Raw genomic sequence first — 25,465 nt, forward strand, 5'->3', positions numbered from 1 at the left:
GCACCTGGCACCTAATACTGTGCAGCCGTCTTCATCGACCTCGCCAAGGCTTTCGACTCTGTCAATCACCATATTCTTATCGGCAGACTCTACAGCCTCGGTTTTTCGGATGACTGCCTTGCCTGGTTCACCAATTACTTTGCAGACAGAGTTCAGTGTGTCAAATCGGAGGGCATGCTATCCGGTCCTCTGGCAGTCTCTATGGGGGTGCAACAGGGTTCAATTCTCGGGCCGACTCTTTTCTCTGTGTATATCAATGATGTTGCTCTTGCTGCGGGCGATTCCCTGATCCACCTCTACGCAGACGACACCATTCTATATACTTTCGGCCCGTCATTGGACACTGTGCTATCTAACCTCCAAACGAGCTTCAATGCCATACAGCACTCCTTCCGTGGCCTCCAACTGCTCTTAAATGCGAGTAAAACCAAATGCATGCTTTTCAACCGATCGATGCCTGCACCCGCATGCCCGACTAGCATCACCACCCTGGATGGTTCCGACCTTGAATATGTGGACATCTATAAGTACCTAGGTGTCTGGCTAGACTGCAAACTCTCCTTCCAGACCCACATCAAACATCTCCAATCGAAAATCAAATCAAGAGTCGGCTTTCTATTCCGCAACAAAGCCTCCTTCACTCACGCTGCCAAGCTTACCCTAGTTAAACTGACTATCCTACCGATCCTCGACTTCGGCGATGTCATCTACAAAATGGCTTCCAACATTCTACTCAGCAAACTGGATGCAGTCTATCACAGTGCCATCCGTTTTGTCACTAAAGCACCTTATACCACCCACCACTGCGACTTGTATGCTCTAGTCGGCTGGCCCTCACTACATATTCGTCGCCAGACCCACTGGCTCCAGGTCATCTACAAGTCCATGCTAGGTAAAGCTCCGCCTTACCTCAGTTCACTGGTCACGATGGCAACACCCATCCGTAGCACGCGCTCCAGCAGGTGTATCTCACTGATCATCCCTAAAGCCAACACATCATTTGGCCGCCTTTCGTTCCAGTACTCTGCTGCCTGTGACTGGAACGAATTGCAAAAATCGCTGAAGTTGGAGACTTTTATCTCCCTCACCAACTTCAAACATCAGCTATCCGAGCAGCTAACCGATCACTGCAGCTGTACATAGTCTATAGGAAAATAGCCCACCCATTTTCACCTACCTCATTCCCATACTTTTTTTATACTGTTTTTATTTATTTATTTTTCTGCTCTTTTGCACACCAATATCTCTACCTGTACATGACCTGATCATTTATCACTCCAGTGTTAATCTGCAAAACTGTATTATTCGCCTACCTCCTCATGCCTTTTGCACACATTGTATATAGACTGCCCATTTTTTTTTCTACTGTGTTACTGACTTGTTAATTGTTTATTCCATGTGTAACTCTGTGTTGTCTGTTCACACTGCTATGCTTTTATCTTGGCCAGGTCGCAGTTGCAAATGAGAACTTGTTCTCAACTAGCCTACCTGGTTAAATAAAGGTGAAATAAAAAAATAAAAAATAAATAATACCATACTCCATTCAAAGGCACTTAAAAATGGTGTCTTGCCCATTCGCCCTCTGAGCGGCCCACATACACAATCCATATCTCAATTGTCTCAAGGCTTAAAAATCCTTCTTTAACCTGTCTCCTCCCCTTCATCTATACTGATTGAAGCGGATTTAACAACTGACATCAATAAGGAATCATAGCTTGGAAAGCGGGTGTTCCTAATGTTTTGTTCACTCAGTGTATATCTATGGGCCTTTTCTGTCTGTGGTCCAGCCAACAGCAAACTGTTGATCTTAGGCAGGAGTGTTCATTAAGACAGTGATAAAAAGAAACATGGTTATAAACAAGAAATGTACTGGTCAATCATAATGGGGGAGGGGGGAACAGAAAACCTTTTCGTCATGTAATAAACTGCAGTGATGACAGTGATAGTCTACCTCCAAGGCCAGGGAGCCCAGGCTCTCCAGGAGTTTGTCTGTAGCCTTGGCCACCTGCTGGACGGCTTCAGGGTCAGTCCTCACATCTTTCTGCGGAGGGAAGAAGTGTCAATTCACACACACATAGAAAAGAAGAACAGTGACTGTTGTTTTCAACTTTGAATTAATACACTCATATAGCAGTCAATACAGACTGAAAACTCTTGTTTTTCTTAAAACTGCATTGTTGGTTAAGGACTTGTAAGTAAGCATTTCACAGTAAGGTCTACCTACACCTGTTGTATTCGGCACATGTGACAAATAAAATTTGATATCTATACAATAATATTAAACGGGTGAAAGTAACAACAATAACATAAGAGTAAACATTTTTTTATCAATAATGTCCTGCAGTTTTAAAGCATTTTTAATATGCAATGAGCAGAAATATTACATTTAAAAAAATATATATATATATATTTTAACCTTTATTTATTAGTGACCCATTCAGTTAGGGATTGGTGACCCATTAGTTAGACTTTGGTTTGTTTTGACTGTGGGTGTTCCTGCCTGTCATTGCGATTCGGTCAGTGGGGTAGCCAGTTTCTGAATTGACATTTTAGGAGGCTGACAGCGAGGTCAGTGCAGTCTTTCATGATACCGGGGTAAGGACAGGGTCTGAAGTGCCTCAGTATAACTGGAGTATCCTCCTAGGATGGTGTGGCATGCTCTTTTCTGAATAATCTCCAGGTCATCAGGATAAGCCTGGGTCAGTGAGCTGTTCCAAGCAGAAGCAGCATACTCCAGGGTGTGGCATGTGTAGCTGGTGTAAATTCTCACCAGGTCATCCTGTGGCACATGGAACCGTTTAAAGCGGTTGGAGGATACAACATTTTCTGTTGCTCTTGGTTACCATAGTAACAACCTGCTCACCCCATTGTAAGTCCTTCTGTAACTTTACCTCTAAAATCTTCACACCATCACACACTGTGAAATCCTGACCCTCGATTCGGAGAGAGCATGGGACAGGTGGATTTCTTGTGAAGGTCACTGTGCACTTGGCAGGGTTCAGTAACATTTTGCTTGCATGAACCCACGTGTCCAAGTTGTTCAGGGCTGTTGTGGTGTGCTGATGTTTCCTATTGTCCACGTGTTGACCAGATATATTGTCAACGTATTTCCACCTGCTGTCGACATCCAGGGCTGCACTGTCTATGACCGGAAGGAAGATGAGAGGACCCAGAAGAGTTCCCGTTGGCTCCTACCAGTCTGAGAGGCTGTCTTGGAAGTGTACCTGTTGTTTGCGGATGGGCATAAAACTGCAGAGCCATGTTGTGAGGGCAGGTCTGACACCCAGTTGGATTACGCGTTCAATGGGGATGGTGTGGTCGATTTTGTCAAAGGCCTTGGAGAAGTCAGCGGTGATTAGGGTTGTTACTTCGACCGTATTACCGCCACACTAACTGTCACGTGGTGACTGCAGTCAAATTCCAGATGATCATTTAGTCACGGTAACTAGGCTTCTCCAAAACTGGGCTCTGCTGCTGCTGATGGTCATTAGTAGCCTACCAAACTTGCTAACTGCCAGTCGCTAATGGCCTGGTACTCAGTGATCTATTGTCCCGCTAATCACTCTGACATCAATGTAAATGCGATCGAAAATCACATCAAACACTTCACGAGGGCCCATGAGCTCATGTTGCGCAACATTTCTATAGGCTATGAAATTGCTTGAGAAAACTGAGTTCTGATGGCCTTTATTAAAAAGAGGATCCCATCAGATTTCTATAGGCTAGGCCTACTATATTTATTTATCAGCTTTCCTAATATTAAGCACATTGCTTTGCAACAGGAGTAGCCTACCTGGCAAGAAAGAGAGCCCTTTTCCAACAGGTGCATGATAATGGTCCATTCTAAATCAAAACTAATTTCACACAAATATTATTTAGTATATGTAAAGACAACATTAAATTGAGAATAGTCTGATGAGTGACAATATTATCCCTTGTGAACGATATATTATCAATTGTGAATGATGCCCAGCGTGTGCAGAAAGGTAAGAAACAGACTTGTTTTGCGACTTTAAAATAAATCATAGTCATAGTAGATCTTTACGTTATATTAATTTTTGTATCACAATTGAAGGGGCCAAATAACTCCAAAAGGTTAGCCCACAGGCCGAGAACCCTGGGAACACGGTTAGAGAGCACATAGCCTTCAGAGCCTTTGTGAAACATGTGTTCTTAGGAGCCCAGTCATTGTGCAATCGTATGTGAAAACTGAGTTGACTGGCCACTGTTTAAAAGAGGATCCCAGCTTTCTTGTGCTGCTATGTTTACTGCTAAATTCTGAAGCACATGAATCTGCTTTAGAACCTGGCAGACATAGGAGGTGCCTGCAGTTTCAAGCTTGGGGAAGCAAATTGTCACCATAAAAAATGCACTTTCTTAATTAATAAAGCATTCCATGCATCTTCACATTTGCAGATACGGTAGGCCTAAATAGTGAATATGCGCAGTTAGGATATTGCCAATCAGATAGGCTATACTGTTGTTCCTTCGACTAGGCAGAGATTTTTGATAACTAAACGAAAGATTAGTCTTTTTATCGTCTTATTTACAACAATAACCATTTGCTTTCCAAACTATGTATTCCTGCGTTTGTATTTTGAAATATTTGTGATATGCCTGGCTTGGCCTCTCTACCTTCCACAGAAGTCGCAACTCAACAATAATCTGTCCAAAATGTGCCTTTCCACAATTGAAAAGCTACATGATCCTCTGGCCAAATCATGCTTTAGTAACCTATTTGGTATAATTGTATTTATTTCTGTAGAGACAGTAGTAGGCTAATTAGACTATATAATTGTGTTAATTTAATTCAGTTTACTTTAGGAAAAGCTTAGCTGCCTATGCTTGCATATTAAAAATGTATCCTCAAAACATTTAGCCTAATGTTTGTTTCACAACTAAAGTTGCATAAATAACTCTAAATTAAGCATATAGGAGGACCGTTTGGGGAAAATATCCTTTCTATTTTATTCAGTTATGTTCAATTTTATACTTCATATTATAAAATGAAATTAAATAATGGCACGGAATTCTAAGCAAATCTTGTCTGCTAAATTAACTAGTGTAGCCCACAGCCATACGGCATAGCCAGATCAAGACATAACATAAGGACAACTCAGAATATGCTACTCTGTTCTTCTGAAATAGACTACATTTTCATCATATATATTGTTTTAGACCTGTCTAAAATAAATAATGGATTTATTGTGATAATGTAGCCTATATTAAATATATTTATTTAACTTCTTAAAATGTAGATGTTTCATCAGTGGCTTATCAGCTAAGCGTGGAAGCCAGGAGATGCTAAACGTGTTTATGTTAATTAACAGTCAATTACTGGTTGCTGGTTTCAATACCCAAGCCGGCAAGGTGAAAGATCTGTCAATGTGCCCTTGAGCAAGGCACTTAACCATAATTTGCTCCAGTGGCGCCAAACTACTATGGCTGACCCTGTAAAACAACACATTTCACTGCAACTTTCCAGAGTGAGACAATAAAAACATAATGTTTCGATTTCGATTTAATAGCACCCTATATGCCCTAAGGTCTTGTTTAACATGTCTTGTTCCCTAAAGGCTACAAAAAGAAGAACCAAAAGAGGGACACAAACACACTGTTTCTCGTATAAAACTATCATCAGAATAAGGAAACTGACCCTTGGTGGCATATCAGAATGAGGACAGGGGTCAGAGAAGAACATGTTGCCCTTGACTCCTTAATGTTTATCATTGTGGGCAGTCAAACTGTACCTGACTGACAAGGTGATACAATCTGCAGCACTTTAATAGATAGAAATCACACTAACTTCTCTGTCTGGTTTCTAGGAACCTTGTTTTCCATCTATAAACGTTACAAAATATGCCGTTGATGTGCAATTTCTGCCTTTTTGAATTCAATTCATGATCTAATCTCTGGGCAAAATGACCATATTGCAAGGATGTTAATGATATAATTCCCTGACACTGGTGCTAAGGTGTGGAATTGGAAGTGACCTTTATGAAACTAGGAATCAGAGAGAAGTGATACTAATAAATGACTACCATTTTAAGATTGAGGGGCCAAAATCCTCTCTTTGATGGCAGTTAGTTTTGAAACATATCACCAGGCTACAACTAGAGGTAGGTCGACAGGGACAAGCAACAACATGCCTCCATCTACACTTATCACTTTCTTTCTGACCTTCTGCTTTCCCCCTACACTTGGTCTTTAATGGAGAAAAACAATAATGTGCATAGTGCCCATTTGTTCTTACCCGTATGGGTTTGAGGAAGTCCAGGTTGTGGAGGAAGTGGCTTTCTGCCTGGTTGAGCCAGGAGCCTGGGGACACGCAGAGCATCTTCTGGACCAGACTGGACACCTTGCTGTCTGTGATGGTCACAAAGTCCTCTACTCTGGTGCCGTTGCTGCTGCACAAGTCCCTCAGGTGGACACCGAAGCCTTTGACCAGCACCTGGAGATGGAGAATGGTCAGTGTGTAATGTAGCAATGACCCAGTATTTCTTCAGAGTCGAGAAGTTACATTACTAGTCCAGAGGGGTATCCCTGCTTCATCACATTAATAGCTAGCATTTCATAACGAGTAGACATGGTGACAGCGGACACACTTGTTTAATGCCTCTTGACAATTCAAAACTCTGTGATGTAGCCGCTATTCACTATTTTACACATGCGGTTGCTATATATTACTTTGACTCATTTTAAAAGAGAATTACCGACATGTAAAAAAATCCAGCCAATTATAAGTAAAATCCAATCTTACTTTCTCAAAGGACTGTTCATAATACGTTATAAATACCAGGCCTGGCTTTTTAGATGTTTCATGATGTTCTCTTATTTCTAATAGTTGTTGTATATTATCTCCAATGTAACATCCATGTAAAAAAACCTCTGATCAGGATGAACAATACTGGTAAAACCTCTTTAATTCCGAGTGCTATGCATTTCGCTAGTACTGACTGACGAATAGACTGACGAGTTTCAGAAGAAAGTTCTTTGTTTCTGGCCATTTTGATCCTGTAATCAAACCCACAAATGCTGATGCTCCAGATACTCAACTAATCTAAAGGCCAGTTTTATTGCTTCTTTAAAAAGCAGAATAGTTTTCAGCTGTGCTAACATAATTGAAAAAGTTTTTTTTAATGATCAATTAGCCTTTCAAAATGATAAACTTGGATTAGCTAACACAATGTGCCATTGGAACACAGGACTGATGGTGGCTGATAATGGGCCTCTGTACGCCTATGTAGATATTCCATAAAAACATCTCATCAAAAAGAGGTTTTTAGAAATGTTAGCAAATGTATTAAAAATAAAAACAGATACCTTATTTACATAAGTATTCAGACCCTTTGCTATGAGACTCGAAATTGAGGAAAGGCACACACCTGTCTATATAAATAAGGTCCCAAAGTTGACAGTGCATGTCAGACTAAAAACCAAGCCCTGAAGTCAAAGGAATTTTCTGTAGAGCTCCGAGACAGGATTGTGTTGAGGCACAGATCTGGGGAAGGGTACCAAAACATTTCTTCAGAATTGAACATCCTCATGAACACAGTGGCCTCCATCATTCTTAAATGGAAGAACCACCAAGACTCTTCCTAGAGCTGGCCACCTGGCCAAACAGAGCAATCGGGGGAGAAGGGCCTTGGTCAGGGAGGTGACCAGGTCACTCTGACAGAGCTCCAGAGTTCCTCTGTGGATATGGGAGAACCTTCCAGAAGGACAACCATCTCTGTAGCACTCCACCTATCACGCCTTTAAGGTAGAGCGGCCAAATGGAAGCCACTTCTCAGTTAAAAGGCACATGACAGCCCGCTTGGAGTTTGCCAAAAGGCACCTAAAGGACTCTCAGACCATGAGAAACAAGATTCTCCAAATATCCACTATTTCTAATGTGTCCATAATATTTGTGATTTCCTTAATTAAGGGCACGGTGATGATAGTTTGTAGAGTGATTTCCTTTACGGTCCAATGAGGTACTTAACACTGTGTTATAGTCGCCCACCATAATGATTTAATCGTTTGTTGCCTGTAATTCAAATAGATTGGTATAAATATTTTCAAAAATGTTTGGATCATCCTGATTTGGACCTGAATGACCCAGATCTGTTTTTCATTCACTTTCATGTACAAAAGGATCCACCTTCCTCGCAAATCATTCCTGACTATTTGCAAATTCAGATTAACATTTTTTTGTTCATTAATATCACACCTTTTGAGGTATTTTGTCCATGACAGAAAATTATTTCACTACCCCATTCCGTTTTCCAAGCAACTTCATCAAAGGATATAGAGTGAGTCTCCTGTAAACAGTATATGTTATATTCCTTTTCTTTCAGTCACGTAAAGACTGATCTTTTTTTATTATCTGCTAAACCATTACAATTATAACTGGCTATACCCAATACCATATCTATATACTATTCTCAGTCTAAATTGACCATAATTAGTGCCTATAAAGTTACTGCCATAAGAGGTATTATGACAGTCAAAATGAGAGATTTCAAATGTCTGATGTTTAGAATTCAAGAAATAGGTTCTAGCAATATTTGTTTTATTCCCTTGCCTGTTTGTCTGTGAGCCAATGCCACAGATGTTAGAAAATGTAGTCAAGGTATTATGTGTGTAGTAAATCTGAGTAGGTTGATGTGTGTGATAATGGATGTGATTTAGTGAGTGTGTATGATGTCTGGATAAGAGTAAGACTATGATGTGTGATGTCCAAATAAATAATAACCCAGACAAGTTGTATGGTTGAGTGTCTATGTGTGTAACATGAAGTGAGTATCGCCTTAATATTCAGAATGATAATTCTAATCCCATAATCACATCACCATCATAGTTGCATTATATATACATTTAACATAATTTCCATAGAAAAACACATCCCAGAATTTCCATAGCAATTGACGTTTCACATGATTATGAAAGAGACCTTGCGTTGCTCTAGAGACGGCTTCACTACAGTACAAATATATTCCGTACAATATGTTATTATTCCCCAACTTCCCTGTCCTGATATCTTCCCATTGCTTGTTGTTAACATATATAAACATGTAGACAAAGACAAACAAAAGACAGACAAACAAAAGACATTACATTATAGAAAAGTTCTCAACAATAGAGAGAAGGGAGAGAGGGGGAGGAGAGAAAGAGAGAACGAGAGAGATCAAGTGTGTGTATGTATGTGTCCGTATGTGTAAGCGAGCGTGTAATTGAGTGTGTGTGTGCTCATGTCAACTTCATAGTGTTCAGATATTTTTACAGTCACTATCATTTTTCTTCGTAACATGGTATTATGGAGCTGTCTCGGAAGAGCTGTCCTTCTTTAAAGAGTTTGTCCACAATGAGAAAGGCATGCTTACCCCTCTCACTATGTTGCCTCTGTACAGGATACAGACTCTTGCGACATTTGTTTATGTCCCGGGGAAATTGGTAAATGAGACCTTTCGTTGGTAGTGTTCAAATTTTGCGTTGACAGGTCGGGGACCCTTGGTCTTGTCACTCCGAGCTCCAAGTCTGTGCATTCGGTGGAAAGCCACCTTGTTCATAGTCTCTACAGGAAGTTTCAAGGCGGATTGCAGTGAAGTTTATGTCACTGAAATAAAGACACTACTGACCTACTCTGTATTTGCTGCTACCTGCAACAAATGGACAACATGGGACCTGATCTGCTGAGAGGCTAAGAGGGAAATAATGGACAACATGGGACCTGATCTGCTGAGGGGCTAAGAGGGAAATAACGGACAACATGGGACCTGATCTGCTGAGGGGCTAAGAGGGAAATAATGGACAACATGAGATCTGATCTGCTGAGGGGCTAAGAGGGAAATAATGGACAACATGGGATCTGATCTGCTGGGAGGCTAGGAGGGAAATAATGGACAACATGGGACCTGATCTGCTGAGGGGCTAAGAGGGAAATAATGGACAACATGGGATCTGATCTGCTGAGGGGCTAAGAGGGAAATAATGGACAACATGGGACCTGATCTGCTAAGGGGCTAAGAGGGAAATAATGGACAACATGAGACCTAATCTGCTGGGAGGCTAGGAGGGAAATAATGGGCCATGGGCATGTTGAAGAACTACTACACTGCTTTTCATGGTGTCCAGGATGTGGTGAACTGATCCTAGTAATATGCCTCATAATATTCCTCATGGGGTGGCAGGTAGCCAAAGGGATGCTGGTTCAAATCCCAGAGCCAAATAGGTGAAAAATCTGTTGAGCAAGGTACCTAGCCCTAATTGCTCCTTTAAATTGATCTGAATAAGAGCATCTGCTAAATGACTCAAATGTATATGTCATAGAACTTTGGGAAGGTGGTATTTTTCCTCTTACCTTTTCCAAGTTCACGTCGGCCTCAATGATCTGGCGCACGGCGTGTTCCGAGAAGGAAGCGTTTCGCAGAAGGAAAGTGGACAGGGTCTCATTGTTGTGGAGGAAATCCTTCAGCTTGAATCCTGTGGGAAACAAACACAACAACTTGTTCAAACCAGCTCTCTCCTATACCCCGACATTACTAGATGTGTGTGTACGGAATTGTCTTATTTTAGTAGACTTATTTAGCAAATGTTGGTTGTTCCCTCTGCCAAATCATACTATTTTCCATAATCGTGGGTACTGCATTAGCTTTCAACCTCATTAAATGTTGTCATGGAGCATGTGCTTGCTTGCTAGTTACTCAGGTGACCAACTCGAAAACGCTTGGCGCAGGAGTTTAGGATTATTTGGATACGTTTTGTTGTCGTCTTTTAAAAGTTCAAAAGAATGTTTGGAAATGAATAAAACATCCCAGAAAGGGTTGGGTCTATATCAGAGGTTGGAAAGAAGTGCCATAATACACCATTTCCATCATTATGTTATCTAATATAATCAACCGTTGACATTGACCTGTGGAGAAGGAAGTGACACACTTCACACCTTCAACCACAGGGTAATTCCACGGTCACGGAATTACTCTGAGTCTCCGGTTTTTCACTTTAAAATGTATGCCAAACAAAAAACATTTTCAAAGCTTAACGAACCATACAACGCAACATATTCTGTGTAAATTGTTCAAAGTTGTCCTTGTGCATAGAGTTGTATGGTTTGTTAAACTTTTAAATCCATGGCTTGTGTTTGATATAGATTTATACATTTTAGAGTCTCAGCGTTACTCCGTTACCATAGAATTGCCCCAAAGTAACGCTCCGCTAGCACATTCACACTGAAAAACACTGATCATACACAAACTGTCTGCAAATTGTCTGCTAACTGCCCCTCCCCCTCTCTCATTGGCTACTTCCCTCAACTCCTGGGCCCTTTCAAAGAACAAAAGCTGGAAGTGAGTCCAGTCACTAGTGCTGGTAGCAGTGGGGGGTTAGGGGGACAAAAGGACAGTAGGTGGCAGATTCCTGGAACATTAGCTAGACGGCCGTTTGAAGACAGACGAGGTGAGGGGTGGGGGTCAAATTGGGTCTCAGAAAATCTGGAGCCTTTGCAAAAGCTGACAGACTCCATTTTGGTTTACTGTCTAGAACCCCTGTAAATCATTAGAAACGATTGTCAAAAGGAGTTACAAATTAGCAACAAATTTTACGCCAATGAACCATGAACATGCGTTAGAATTTAGTGACAGACAATTGAATCAATATTTGTCCACTGGTTCCAGTACATTAAGAATCCACCACGCCCCCCAAGGACACCTTTCAGCAAATCCACTTTGACAAATCCTTCAGTGTATTGACTGGCTTTGTGAATTCCTGTTTTGTCTCTGGAAGTAAGCCATTGGCTTGGTTTTTATATGACGGCCAGACAAAACATTTGTCTGGCCCTAGGTCTTGTTCATTCTCCTTTTGTTAATTGTGACATTAATCAATCTAGATATTTTCCACATATCAAGTTAGAATCAAGCTGTAAAATGTGTGCTCTGAGAACACCAAAAAGATCACACTTCCTGAAATACACTGGATCCAAAGCAATTTCAAAAGTCAATGCAAGATTATGCAAACCCACAAAAGAATTGTTTTGAGAAATTGAGACCTAACTATCTACTCTTCTAGATAGATGGCTCCATTATAAATACCATTTACCGTGCCAAATTCAATCAACTAAGCCATGGGTCCACAGTGAACCCAAAAAGTAAGACATCAACTGCCCAAAATAAATGATATTCAGATAAAAAAATAGAAAAAAACATGACATGGAAAAATATAGTGAGGGCTTTGTGGAGAGCACAGTCTGGTCAAAGCTCTGTTCACAAACTCAATGACAACCAGTAGCATAAAAAGAGGGAAACACACAATCCCTGGCAGAACCTTTCAAAGAGTCCACTTTGGTCATGCAAACACTTGCTGACATCAGATTTATTGTGGAATTTGCTTATTCAGCTTCAGATCTCTGTTAAAACTGTTCAACTATCTATCCTCCATTCTAACCACTTGACCCCAGTCGCACAAAGAAGCTGAAATGTTTACTGTACAAACTAACAACTAGATTCTAAGAACCCCCCTGGCCTCATCAGACAGGTTTTCAGAAAGGACTGATTAATGGATATCATCAACGTGGATCATCAGGAGTATCTTGATCAGACCGGTGGCTGTGCAAAAGTGCTTCATTGGCATATAGTCCATGCACTGTGAACTCAGGAGCCTGAACGTTATCAACAACCTATACTGAAGGGGATGTTACATCACCACTGTTCATACTTCCATATAACATAGCAATAAACCAAGCCATGTTGGTATGAGTCACAATTAAAATATCCCCCAGCCCCATCAAACTACACTGGCTTGGTTTATCAATATCATGCTTAGACTAGTAAATAGGACGGACTGAAGCACAAACTGATTAGCAGAATCAAATAAATGAATGGGAGTGTTTTAAAACAGGTGGCCACCATCATGAAAGCCATGTCATAAGAGAAAGACCTAGCATAACCGTTCATCTTTATTGCCACTCGCAAAGGCTCAAATCAGATATCACAGGATTACCTTCTTAATTAAAGTCCTACTCCAGTCTACTGTTCATCTCATATATCACATGATTTACTTAACAAAAGGCACATCTCAATAGGTGGTCTAGGTGTCCTCATGACATGGCACAACGGGGGGGCATTTCCTCTTTTGGTCTCTATTGCGTGGTGAAGAGTAGTCGTCTACTGTGATTGGAAGCGACTTCACCGTTCATTTTCTTGATTCAGGTTCACCCAAACATCGTTTTAAGTTTTGTTTTACTATTGACAGTTACAGTTGATTTTGGGATTGTATATTGATTCGCTCTCCTTAAATATTTGTCATCTGATGTATTCGTTTAAGTCTCTGAATTGTTTAATCAAACTTTTTTTAAATCCCAGAAATGTTCCATATGTACAAAAAGCTTATTTCTCTCAAATTTTGTGCACAAATTTGTCTACATTCCTGCTAGTGAGCATTTCTCCTTTACCAAGATAATCCATCCACCTGACAGGTGTGGCATATCAAGCAGCTGATATCGATTTGCTGAGGAGTATTTCTGTCTGTAATAAAATCCATTTGTGGGAAAAAAAATGATTCTGATTGGCTGGGCCTGGCTTCCCAGTGGGTGGTGTCCAAGGCTGCACCCCTGCTCAGTCCTGTTAAATCCTCACCAGTGGCACAGCAGTCGAAGGCACTGCTTGAGGCGTCACTATAAACCTGGGTTCGATCCCAGGTTCTCACACAACGGGCCGTGACCGGGAGTCACATCGGGCAGTGCATAATTGGCCCAGCTTTGTCCGGTTTAGGGGCACCTGTAGACTGACTTCGGTTGTTAGTTGAACAGTGTTTCCTCCGACAAATTGGTGCGGCTGGCTTCCGGGTTAAGTGGGTGGGTGTTAAGGAGCGCGGGTCATGTTTCAGAGGACACGACTCTATCTTCGCTTCTCCCGAGCCTGTTGGGGAGTTGCAGCGATGAGACAAGATCATAGTTGAATATGAGGATTTTTATTTTATTTTTTTATTTATAAAATAAAATACACACATACCCTTAAGTGTGTGTACATTACTATATTTATACATGGGATATTGTTTTTCAAAAGTAAAAGCTCAAAAATAGCTGGAGTATGTTTTTAACATCTGTTGTGCTCATTTGAGTGTTTAAGGAGTGCGGCACCTACACTTCGGGGCTTAACGTATATACCTAACTATCCAGGACTCGGCATATACCTAATTATCCAGGACTCGGCGTATACCTAATTATCCAGGACTCGGCGTATACCTAATTATCCAGGACTCGGCGTATACCTAATTATCCAGGACTCGGCGTATACCTAATTATCCAGGACTCGGCGTATACCTAATTATCCAGGACTCGGCGTATACCTAATTATCCAGGACTCGGCGTATACCTAATTATCCAGGACTCGGCGTATACCTAATTATCCAGGACTCGGCGTATACCTAATTATCCAGGACTTATCCAGGCGTATACCTAATTATCCAGGACTCGGCGTATACCTAATTATCCAGGACTCGGCGTATACCTAACTATCCAGGACTCGGCGTATACCTAACTATCCAGGACTCGGCGTATACCTAACTATCCAGGACCTAACTATCCAGGACGTATACCTAACTATCCAGGACTCGGCGTATACCTAACTATCCAGGACTCGGCGTATACCTAACTATCCAGGACTCCTAATTATCCAGGACGTATACCTAATTATCCAGGACTATCCAGGACTCGGCGTATACCTAATTATCCAGGACCTCCAGGACGTATACCTAATTATCCAGGACTCGGCGTATACCTAATTATCCAGGACTCGGCGTATACCTAATTATCCAGGACTCGGCGTATACCTAATTATCCAGGACTCGGCGTATACCTAACTATCCAGGACTCGGCGTATACCTAATTCCAGGACTCCAGGACTCGGCGTATACCTAATTATCCAGGACTCGGCGTATACCTAATTATCCAGGACTCGGCGTATACCTAATTATCCAGGACTCGGCGTATACCTAACTATCCAGGACTCGGCGCCTAATTATCCAGGACTATACCTAATTATCCAGGACTCGGCGTATACCTAATTATCCAGGACTCGGCGTATACCTAATTATCCAGGACTCGGCGTATACCTAATTATCCAGGACTCGGCGTATACCTAATTATCCAGGACTCGGCGTATACCTAATTATCCAGGACTCAGCGTATACCTAACTATCCAGGACTCAGCGTATACCTAACTATCCAGGACTCAGCGTATACCTAACTATCCAGGACTCAGCGTATACCTAACTATCCAGGACTCAGCGTATACCTAATTATCCAGGACTCAGCGTATACCTAATTATCCAGGACTCAGCGTATACCTAACTATCCAGGACTCAGACCTCATCCAGGACTCAGCGTATACCTAATTATCCAGGAATCAGCGTATACCTAATTATCCAGGACTCAGCGTATACCTAATTATCCAGGACTCAGCGTATACCTAACTATCCAGGACTCAGCGTATACCTAATTATCCAGGACTCAGCGTATACCTAATTATCCAGGACTCAGCGTATACCTAATTATCCAGGACTCAGCGTATACCTAATTATCCAGGACTCAGCGTATACCTAATTATCCAGGACTCAGCGTATACCTAATTATCCAGGACTCAGCGGACTCATACCTAATTATCCAGGACTCAGCGTATACCTAATTATCCAGGACTCAGCGTATACCTAATTATCCAGGACTCAGCGTATACCTAATTATCCAGGACTCAGCGTATACTTAATTATCCAGGACTCAGCGTATACCTAATTATCCAGGACTCAGCGTATACCTATTATACTTCTGCAGACATTTTCTACCATCAGCCAAAGTGGATACACAGGCATGGCAAATACCAAATTCATTACAGTAGTACTGTATTTGCCTTGAAATTGAAGTATTATCTGTATGTTGATATACTACTCCAATGAAAGGCTTATCCTTTTATAAAGTCCATTAACCAAGCTAATGTAATATAAGGTCACCTGACTAAGGTAGCACAGTCTTATTTTGTCTAATGCGAAACACACCATTAACCCAGCACACAGTAAGTATGGAAGTACGTCAAATCTGTCCTATCTTGGCATATGAGAATACCTTCAAGCCATGCGGCAGGCAGCCTAGTGGTTAGAGCGTTGGGCCAGTACCGGAAGTTTGCTGGATCGAATCCCTGAGCTGACCTGGTAAAAATCTGCCGATCTGCCCGAGCAAAGCAGTTGACCCAAAGTTCCCTGGGCGCCGAAGACGTGGATGTTGATTAAGGCAGCCCCCCGCACCTCTCAGATTCAGAGGGGTTGGGTTAAATGCGGAAGACACATTTCAGTTGAATACATTCAGTTGGACAACTGACTAGGTATCCCCCTTTTGCCTTTTCCCAATGGCCTGCCGCGACCTGTCAGTTAGGAGAGGCTCTGCCATCTACTGCCTCAAACCATCTCACATATCGCCACCACTGTCACTCTAAACACAGCATTGTCTAAGTGCTCATAAATAAAATGTCATTATAGAAGAAATCTGGGTGTGAAATTGAAGTGGTATAATATTAAATCAGTTTTAAAATGAGAACTATCCATCCACAGCCATTCACAGGCACAGGAGGAGAATCCAGAAGGCAGGTTGAAGCAGGACAAAAGGGGATGGAAGAGTACCGCTGTGAGTCAGCACAGCGTAAGGGAATTAGTGTAAACCCGCTTTTTTCTGCCCAGACGTGGGCGTACAGTAACTCTCCGGGGCACGCCCAACGGGGCGTAAAGTTCAGGGCAGACAGAGATGTACTATGTAGACCTGGAACGAGTCTTGATTCAGCTTCAGTGAAAATACTGTCTATTCTAGGCTTTGAGTTCATGAACATTCCACTCAAATGAATAGGCCCCTGGTGTTTCTTGTGAATGTAGTAATGTGTACAGTGAACAATGGTTTATATAGGTGACTCTTACCTTTGGTGTTGGCCTGTAGGGTCTTCAGGGCTTGGATGAGGCCTTTAAAGCCATCCAGATTCCGGTCATTCTGACTGTACAGCAGGATCTTCTTGGCATCGGAGAACAGACGAGAGATTCTGCAGACATCCACAGATTAACACAGAATAAAATTGAATCAGTTCAATTCAAGTTATAAACAGGATATTTACAGGAAACATTAAAGTGACCAATTTCTTTATTTGGAAACAATGATGTTATTAAGCGGATGAATCATAAAATAAAGTGTATTCATGTTTTTATATTTAAAAAACAAAATCAGATACAGAGAAGCAGGCTTGGGGTGGAACTCACATGGACTCGTTGAAGTTGCCCACGACCCCGGGGGACTCTCCAGGAGTGGGGTTGCGGAAGCAGGGGTTGTTGGCATTGCAGATGATGCCTTGGATCCAGGGCAGGGTGCCCGCCGAGGGCATGGCCTTGTTGGGGAAATGACCTGAGCGAGACACCGGGAGAGATACCATCAGTAACGACACTGTACAGTCGTCATAAGACACAAATTGTGGTGCTTGAAATTCAATCATTTATACAGCACATTCAAAACCACATCTCTGGTTGTATAGCAAAACACTTTTGGGGGGACATTTTTGACATATTTAGTCTATCAATACACTATCTACAGAAAATGGACTGCAGAGAACACAGGTTAATTCCAGTCACGTTGGATCTGATACTCAGACACTTAAATGGCCTCTATATCAACTCGACGGAACTACTTGAGGTGGTCTTTGAACATCACCTACAGAGTTTCAAAATTCTATTTTTGTCTACGCAAAAGACACCTAACTGATGTGTGTTCTCAGATTAACTTATCGAGCTGGTGGCGGATGAGCTAGCATCAGCGTAACCACGTCTTGTCCCATCTTGAAGGCTTCACTGCGGCCTCAGGCCTTATCAATGTGAGGGAGTGATTACCTAAGTACAATGTACAACCTTTGTCCCCTCCTAAGGTGCCCCACCCCCCCACCCCTGAGAGGCTTGCCTTTATTTGTGTGATGAGTTAAAAAAGTAGGCCCGCTATCAGTAAACCTGAGGCCTGCCAACTGGCCCATTACTAAGAAAAGCAGAGATAAGCTTAGCTGATTCAGGGCAGCCATATTGCCTTTCAGAGTGATCGTCATCGACGGCCTATAAAGATTATGAATTAATGAACTAGTGGGTGATAAATGTGAATCCTAAATGCAATTTAGCGAGGCAGTTTTCAAACTAGCACCACATTAATCTGAAACCATTTGAAATCTTCCAAACTAGCACCATATTCATCTCAAATGCTTTGAAATCTTCAAAAAGAGCAATGGGTATTTGGTCTTATTGCACGGTCACATTTCTTTCATGGTTAATATCCATCCCCAAAAGCAATAGGCTATAGCCCTGTGCAAGGAAGACCATGTCTTTCCTATGGGGTGTAGGAGAAGTTACAACATGCTCAGACCCACGTGCTGTATGACTCACACCAAAAGTATCCCTGTGCCTGGTGCCTAACCAAGACTTTAGGAAGAACTGAAAGCAATTCACCCCTAATGCTTCTGCTTTCTGGCAGATGGACAAAGCGCAGGCTTCCGGGAATGAAAGAAAGCGGATACTATGACGTAGACAAAGATTTCTCAGGAGATGTGTTCATCCCATTGATGACAGTTATTAGTAGCTATACGAATGCTTTGTCCTACACAACTGTATCCCGAAGCAGGTTTGTAGGCTATTACACAAAGTAGGATCAATAAGAATGCAAGTCCCATACAAAGAAACAATAGTTGCTTTAGCAAAGAGAAGGTAACCGGCAGCTTCATTGATCCTGTTCTGTGAACTGACCCCAGTGATATAATTAACTGAAGAATTCTCTAGCGTATCATTCCGGGGAAAACAGGCTTTGGTTCAGCAAGTGCATTTCCATTATATAAGCTTTTCCCATACCCGTGCCAAAGATAGTCTCCGAGGGCCTTGCGACTTTCATCAGCTTTCACATATAGAACCTTGATAATGAGATTAGAGCAGTAATGAAGGCATCGTAAACTCTAACCCCCCCAATAAAGTCACTGATATGTCCACAGGCAATCTGAGCCCCCTCACAAACAAACTGTCCAATCAAACAGAAAACAATCAAACTTATATTTGTACAGTTTTGACTAATCAAAGAGACATTTTGTTTTGACAAATAAAAGCTCCAGTGATTAGTATTGGATCTATTGTGATGTTCGTATCGGAGGCTTCATGCAGGAGAAGTAATGGGACACATGCCCAGTGGGAAGAAATCTTCTGTCAGGCTTTAGATAAAAACCCATTAACAGGGGTATATCTGCCATCCCATACCAGAAAATTGATTAGCAGGACAGAATATTCCCCATATAACAGTTAACGCATAAAACACCCATCATACACACCCGATAAGGACCTATCACAAACAGTTCAACACGATTAGGCTGCTGTTGGACTGTGAAAATGTATGTCTTTTTTTTCTCCATAGTGGGTTTACTCGAGTGGCCAGCACGTAGCAGTTTCAGAATAAATGACTGCACATGGCATTGTAGCATACTAGTGCATGGTATTGCTAGCTTGTATACTGTAGCATCAATGGCTTGTAATCTTTGGCAATGTACAATATGTATACATGCGACAACATAGTTCATCCACAGAGTTCAAATACAAATGCCTCCGTGGCCACAACAACAGGAGTGGTTGAACAGCCATTTGAGGTGTGGGGTGGGGAATTCAGTTGAGTGTCTTGTGGAGAAGTGTCTGTGTGTAAACAATGACGAGGGGGGTGCATCATACTTACATTCATGTTGTTCGTACGGAGGGTAGTTCAGTCTCACTGATATCAAAATGAAGAAGATCAACAGGGGCCATACTATCTCAATCAGCAGTTGGAGCTAGAGAAGAAAACAAGAGAAGGCCAGTTATACGCAGGCATGATGTAGCTGTCACAAGACAGCGTCTATTAGGACTGCATTCCTAATAGACGCAAAGCGATCAATACAACCAACCCCCACTTCAAAATAGCCAATGTTGCACACCCACATCCAGCAACAGAAGTCATCTCTGTTCAAGGGTTATCAGGTGCATGCTGATTGGATTAGGAGACGGAGAGAGATGCTACTCCAGCACACGTCAAGCCATCTAGAGGCAGGGTTCTAGCACAGGTGGGAGACAAAGCTGTAGTAGCAATTAAAGCTAACACTGCTAAGATACAGCTCTGTCCCTTTGGGCATGTAGCATATTATTTTCCAGTAAAAAAAAATGTTTTGACTACTTGAATAAAGGAGCCTACGTCTCACATCTAATACACCGTAAAATCTCCCTCCAGTTAAGGGAATTGCTTACAATATATAAAAATCAAATCAAAAGTATTCACATACAGTTTACAGCAGGTATAAAAGGTACAGTGAAATGCTTGTTAGTTCCCTCAACAATGCAGAACATTAATCAATAATAACAATGAAAGGAGTCAAGTCAAAAATAACAAGTAATAGAAGAGGTAGTATGCACAGTAATAATGGACTGGATTTACAAATATAAAGTGGGTAGTGGAATCAATGGTATATATTGGAACAGCCGCGTTGACTGTGTGTATGAGTGTGTGTATGGGTGTTTGTGTGTGTGTTTGTGTATGAGTGTGTGTATGGGTGTTTGTGTGTGTGTTTGTGCGTGTGTGTGTTTATGGGTGTTTGTGTGTTAGGGTTGGATGTGTGGGTTGTCAGTGCAAATCATTTATCCGGTGCAAATAGTCTCTAAGTTGCAGGTCTGTCCAGGGAGACGACTTGCATAAGCTTTTCAGCAGTCTGATGGCCTGGTGGTAGAAGCTGTCTCGAAGCCTTTTGGTCCGGGACCCGATACTCTGATTGCGCTTGCCAGACAGTAACAGAGTGAACAGTTCGTGGCTCGGATGACTTGAGTCCTTGACAATCTTTCGGTCCTTCCTCAGACACTGGCTGGTGTAGATGTCCTGGAGGACAGGGAGATCGCCCCCAGTGATGTATTGGGCCTATCACAGTGCTGATCTTACTCTTATAATAGGAGAACAGGACATGACCCCTCTTTGAAACTAAACAGCTATTGAACTATTGGGTAAAGTATGATTTGCTACAAAGAAAGAATTTAAAAACTGTAGACCTGGTATATGACAATAATAAAGTAAATACATTTGTTTGAAATACACTGTAAACATTATAACAGGAGAACATAATTATACATCCTCTTTTAAATTGTCCTATCAAACAAAGCCACAGGAAAAAGTCCCAATTCCTATTTCACCAATTCACACAATCTGATTTAAAGATGTTCTGCTTACCGTTTGCCTTCTCCTGTAGGTAAAGTTCTTCCACAACAACAAGCCCAGCTGAGTTGAGATGGACATCTCTACTCTGGACCTCTTCCACTCAAGCTTCCCTCCAGCTCCAAACTGAAATGACACACAGGCAGTGGTGACTGTGGGTAAAAAGTCCAGCCAGCCAGCACACAGCTCAAAGGTACAAGGTCAAGGGTCATTTGTCTAGTTGACAACATCTCTCCAATAGGTCCTCCTCACATGGGAACTTATTCTGCACTGTGTCCCCCACTCAGTTCCCAAGCAGACTTTATGAGAGTGAGGATGGGTTGAGGGGACGTATTTACAGGTTATTAGTGGTTCTGTCGGTACAAATCGTGTGGTTCTGATGGTCCAGATTTGGAGTGTATATCTTTGCAGATGTTCTTTATATCTGGTCAGAATCACTGATACAGGCCCTCCTCCACCCTCCGGGGTATGGATAATGATTATGTTTCCAGAGAAACCTAGATGCAAATAAAAGTATTTTGTATCAAATTACTCTAGGCAGAATTAGATGTTTTTGGTTTGGGTCAAAATGACCTATATTCATGCAGAAACACAAAACATGATTTAGATTTGTTTATGAAAATTTTAAAGTATTAAATAAACCACCTTGGGGGGGGGGGGTTATGACCAAAAATATGCTCCAAGGGTCAGATGACCTTATGACCCCAGTCAGAATCGGAGTTCCATCTCTCTCTAGACCTCTTTCCCATGAACTGTGTGACTGACTGACTCTGCTGCTAGCTAGGCATCTTGTTCGTTAGCTATAGCTGTGTAGCAACTTAGCCAACCAGGCACAGGTAGATAGATGGTTTAAAGCGGCTCTGGCTCCATGCTCATAACTAAAACTGATAGCTATTTGCTTTGTTGCGATGACAATTCATTCACCTGGATATTAGCTAATTGCCAGGGTAGCTAGCTAATGAACTCCCCCGGAGTATAAACTAGAACATCTACGATCATGAAGCAGAGCCAGACAGAATTCCTGCCTAGGGATGAGAGCGCATCATTGCACCGGTTAACACTGAAGCATGCCTTTCCTCACATGCACAATTGTAAACAACATAAATACATCCATGCGTTTGGCTGCACCATGTTTTACTGGACATATATGGCCCTAACTTCATAGATGAGGGATAAAACACTGGGTCACAGGGATGAGATTCGCGCAAAATGGATAACTGTTTATGTTGTCCAAGTGGCATGAATCGGAGTTTGCACAAAATGTATTTTGTTTGCATCGTAAACATGCATCATTCAGTTTTGACTGCTAGTGAGGCTCCTGGCTTTTCAGGATATTGAAATTACAAATCACAAGGGTTATTTGTCCGTGTGATTAAAAGGCATATGAAAACACTGAAACTGGAATGAATGATGATCAGTGATCATCACCATCTGAAGCATGTCATTTAACTAAATATATTTACTTACATTAGGCTACAATTGTTGTAGGCTAAGTGGGAATGAAACCGTCATGGTACAGAAGGAGAATGCGTTCCTATGTCTTACTTTCTTACTTACTTTTTTCAAACTACATTGTAGGTTAAGGGCCCTATAAGTAAGCATTTCACAATAAGGTCTACACCTGTTGTATTCGGCGCATGTGTGACAAATACAATTTTATTTGGTCGGAAAGAATTAATTAATAAATAGATTGAATGAATGTTTATATTGAGGGAACAAATAAATAAAAAACCCAACTGAACGGAGTAGTCTGGACAGTTTTGTCCTCCACCATGGCGCATTAGGGCTCCTGAGTGGCGCAGTGGTACAAGGCACTGTATCTCAGTGCTAGAGGCCTCACTACAGACCCTGGTCCAATCCCGGGCTGTATCACAACCGGCCGTGATTGAGTCCCAAAGGGCGCCGCACAATTGGCCCAGCGTAGTTAGGGAAGGGTTTGGCCAGGGTAGGCCGTTGTTGTAAAATAAAAATTTGTTCTTAACTGACTTGCCTTGTTAAATAAAGGTAAAATAATGTTTTTTAAAGTGTCTCAGCATGAACCCAATAAATGGAGCATGGGTATAAGTGAATGAGTGAGTAGGCTACACAGAAATAGAGGACTCTAGTGCACAAAAGCCTGTTTTAGCATGTGCACCACATTCAACATTTTGAAGAAGTCAACTGGGTGAGACTTCCTGTGGGTTAAGGAAGGATCGCATAGTTCCTCCAGGTCACCAGGAGGGATCAGCCAATGAATTATACTTGTGAGAAAACATTCCATAACTGCAGGTGGCAGTAAATCATCAATCTTGTCTTTATACCTGTTCAAACACAATCTAGGTTGCAGTGTCGACCCCGCCCTGTGCAACTGGGTCCTGGACTTCCTGTCGGGCCGCCCCCAGGTGGAGAAGGTAGGAAACAACACCTCCACTCCGCTGATCCTCAACACTGGGGCCCCACAAGGGTGCGCTCTCAGCCCTCTCCTGTACACCCTGTTCACCCACGACTGCATGGCCATGCACACCTCCAACTCAATCATGAAGTTTGCAGACAATACTACAGAGGTAGGCTTGATTACCAACAACGACGAGACAGCCTACAGGAGGTGAGGGCCCTCCAAGTGTGGTGTCAGGAAAATAAGCTCTCACTCAATGTCAGCAAAACAAAAGAGATGATCGTGGACTTCAGGAGACAGCAAAGGGAGCACCCCCCTATTCACGTCGACGGGACAGCAGTAGAGAAGGTGGAACGTATTAAGTTCCTCTGTGTAGATTTCCCCGACAAACTGAAATGGTCCACACACACAGACAGTATGGTGAAGAAGGCGCTACAGCTACAGCGCCTCTTCAACCTTAGGAGGCTGAAAAAATTTGCCTTGTCATTCGAAAACACTCACTAACTTTTACAGGTGCACAATTGAGAGCATCTTGTCGGGCTGCATCACCGCCTGGTACGGCAACTACACCGCCCACCACCGCAGGGCTCTCCAGAGGGTGGTGCGGTCTGCACAACGCATCACCGAGGGCAAACTACATGCCCCCCAGGACACCTACAACACCCGATGTCACAGGAAGGCAAAAAAGATCATCAAGGACAATTAACCACCTGAGCCACCTGTTCACCCTGCTTCCATCCAGAAGGCGGGGCCAGTACAGGTACATCAAAGCTGGGACAGAGAAATAGAAAAACAGATTCTATCTCAAGGCCATCAGATTGTTATATAGCCACCACCAGCACAGAGGTGGCTGCCTACCTACAGACTTGATACCATTGGCCATTTTAATAAATGGATCACTAGTCACTTTAATAATGCCACTTTAAGAATGTTTACATCTCACATGTATATACTATATCCTTCACTATCTATTATTTTCTATCTCTTGTATTTTTGCCGCTCTGTTACTGCTCATCCATATATTTTATACTTATATATTCTCATCCTATTCCTTTAATAGATTGTGTGTATTAGGTTTTGTTGTGAATTTGTTAGATATTACATGTTAGATCCTGATGCACTGTCTGATCTAGAAGCATTTCACTACACTCACAATAACATCTGCTAGCCATGTGTATGTGACCAATAAAATGTGATTTAAGTGTGCACTATGTAACCTTTCAGTTTATTTACCATAGAAGTAGTAGAATAAGAAAATGTACTACTTTAAAATTGAGATGGCCTCAATGACGTTGCCCATGCTCGCACAGACGCCATAACGGGAAATACACAATGTTGCATCCTCTATCTCTACCGTACGCTACTATCAGCTTCTCTACCGGTGTTTGAAGTGACAAGCTCAGTCTAGGCTATTGTCTCCCTGTCTTTTGTACTCACAAGAGCCAGGTGGGCTGTTTGTGTGATAACTCCCGCAGGTAATAGGACAATATAAATGACTCAATAACATGTTATTTTGCTGGGCTTCACATTGACGTCCCTTACTGTAAATTAAAAACAAAGTAACTTGTTTCTAAGTTGTTTATTAACTTGTTGTGGCAAAATGTTGTAGAACAAGTACAGGGATAACTCTGCAAAGAATGTAATTTAATAGAAAATATGGGATCGTTTTTAAAAGTCAGTTTATCTGACATGCTTGGAAAAATCTAATATGAAGTCCTTTTCCTAAATGAGTAAATCACTGTTACATAACTATACATAATGTGGTTGTAAATGTGACTGAAGACTAGTCTACATCGTGTTTTATAATTAAGTACAAAAAAACCTACAACGAACACATTTTTTGCTATGTTGAA

The 25,465-nt window shown here is 41.9% G+C and overlaps 1 protein-coding gene across 1 annotated transcript in view; it reads right to left on the bottom strand.

Moving 5' to 3' along the window:
- LOC123993448 (phospholipid-transporting ATPase ABCA1-like) overlaps positions 1 to 25,465 on the bottom strand; it is a 42,662-nt gene that overhangs the window by 16,916 nt on the left and 281 nt on the right. The window contains exons 2-8 of the mRNA XM_046295610.1: positions 21,254 to 21,364; positions 19,742 to 19,835; positions 17,263 to 17,404; positions 16,930 to 17,048; positions 10,343 to 10,464; positions 6,254 to 6,451; positions 1,952 to 2,041 (exon numbers count right to left, since the gene is read on the bottom strand). Of these exons, the coding sequence (XP_046151566.1) occupies positions 1,952 to 2,041; positions 6,254 to 6,451; positions 10,343 to 10,464; positions 16,930 to 17,048; positions 17,263 to 17,404; positions 19,742 to 19,835; positions 21,254 to 21,319 (831 nt within the window). The 5' untranslated portion in view covers positions 21,320 to 21,364. The remainder of the gene's footprint in view (positions 1 to 1,951; positions 2,042 to 6,253; positions 6,452 to 10,342; positions 10,465 to 16,929; positions 17,049 to 17,262; positions 17,405 to 19,741; positions 19,836 to 21,253; positions 21,365 to 25,465) is intronic.

Source organism: Oncorhynchus gorbuscha, linkage group LG13 (genome assembly GCF_021184085.1).
Source record: "Oncorhynchus gorbuscha isolate QuinsamMale2020 ecotype Even-year linkage group LG13, OgorEven_v1.0, whole genome shotgun sequence".
NCBI classification, from domain to species: Eukaryota; Metazoa; Chordata; class Actinopteri; order Salmoniformes; family Salmonidae; genus Oncorhynchus; species Oncorhynchus gorbuscha.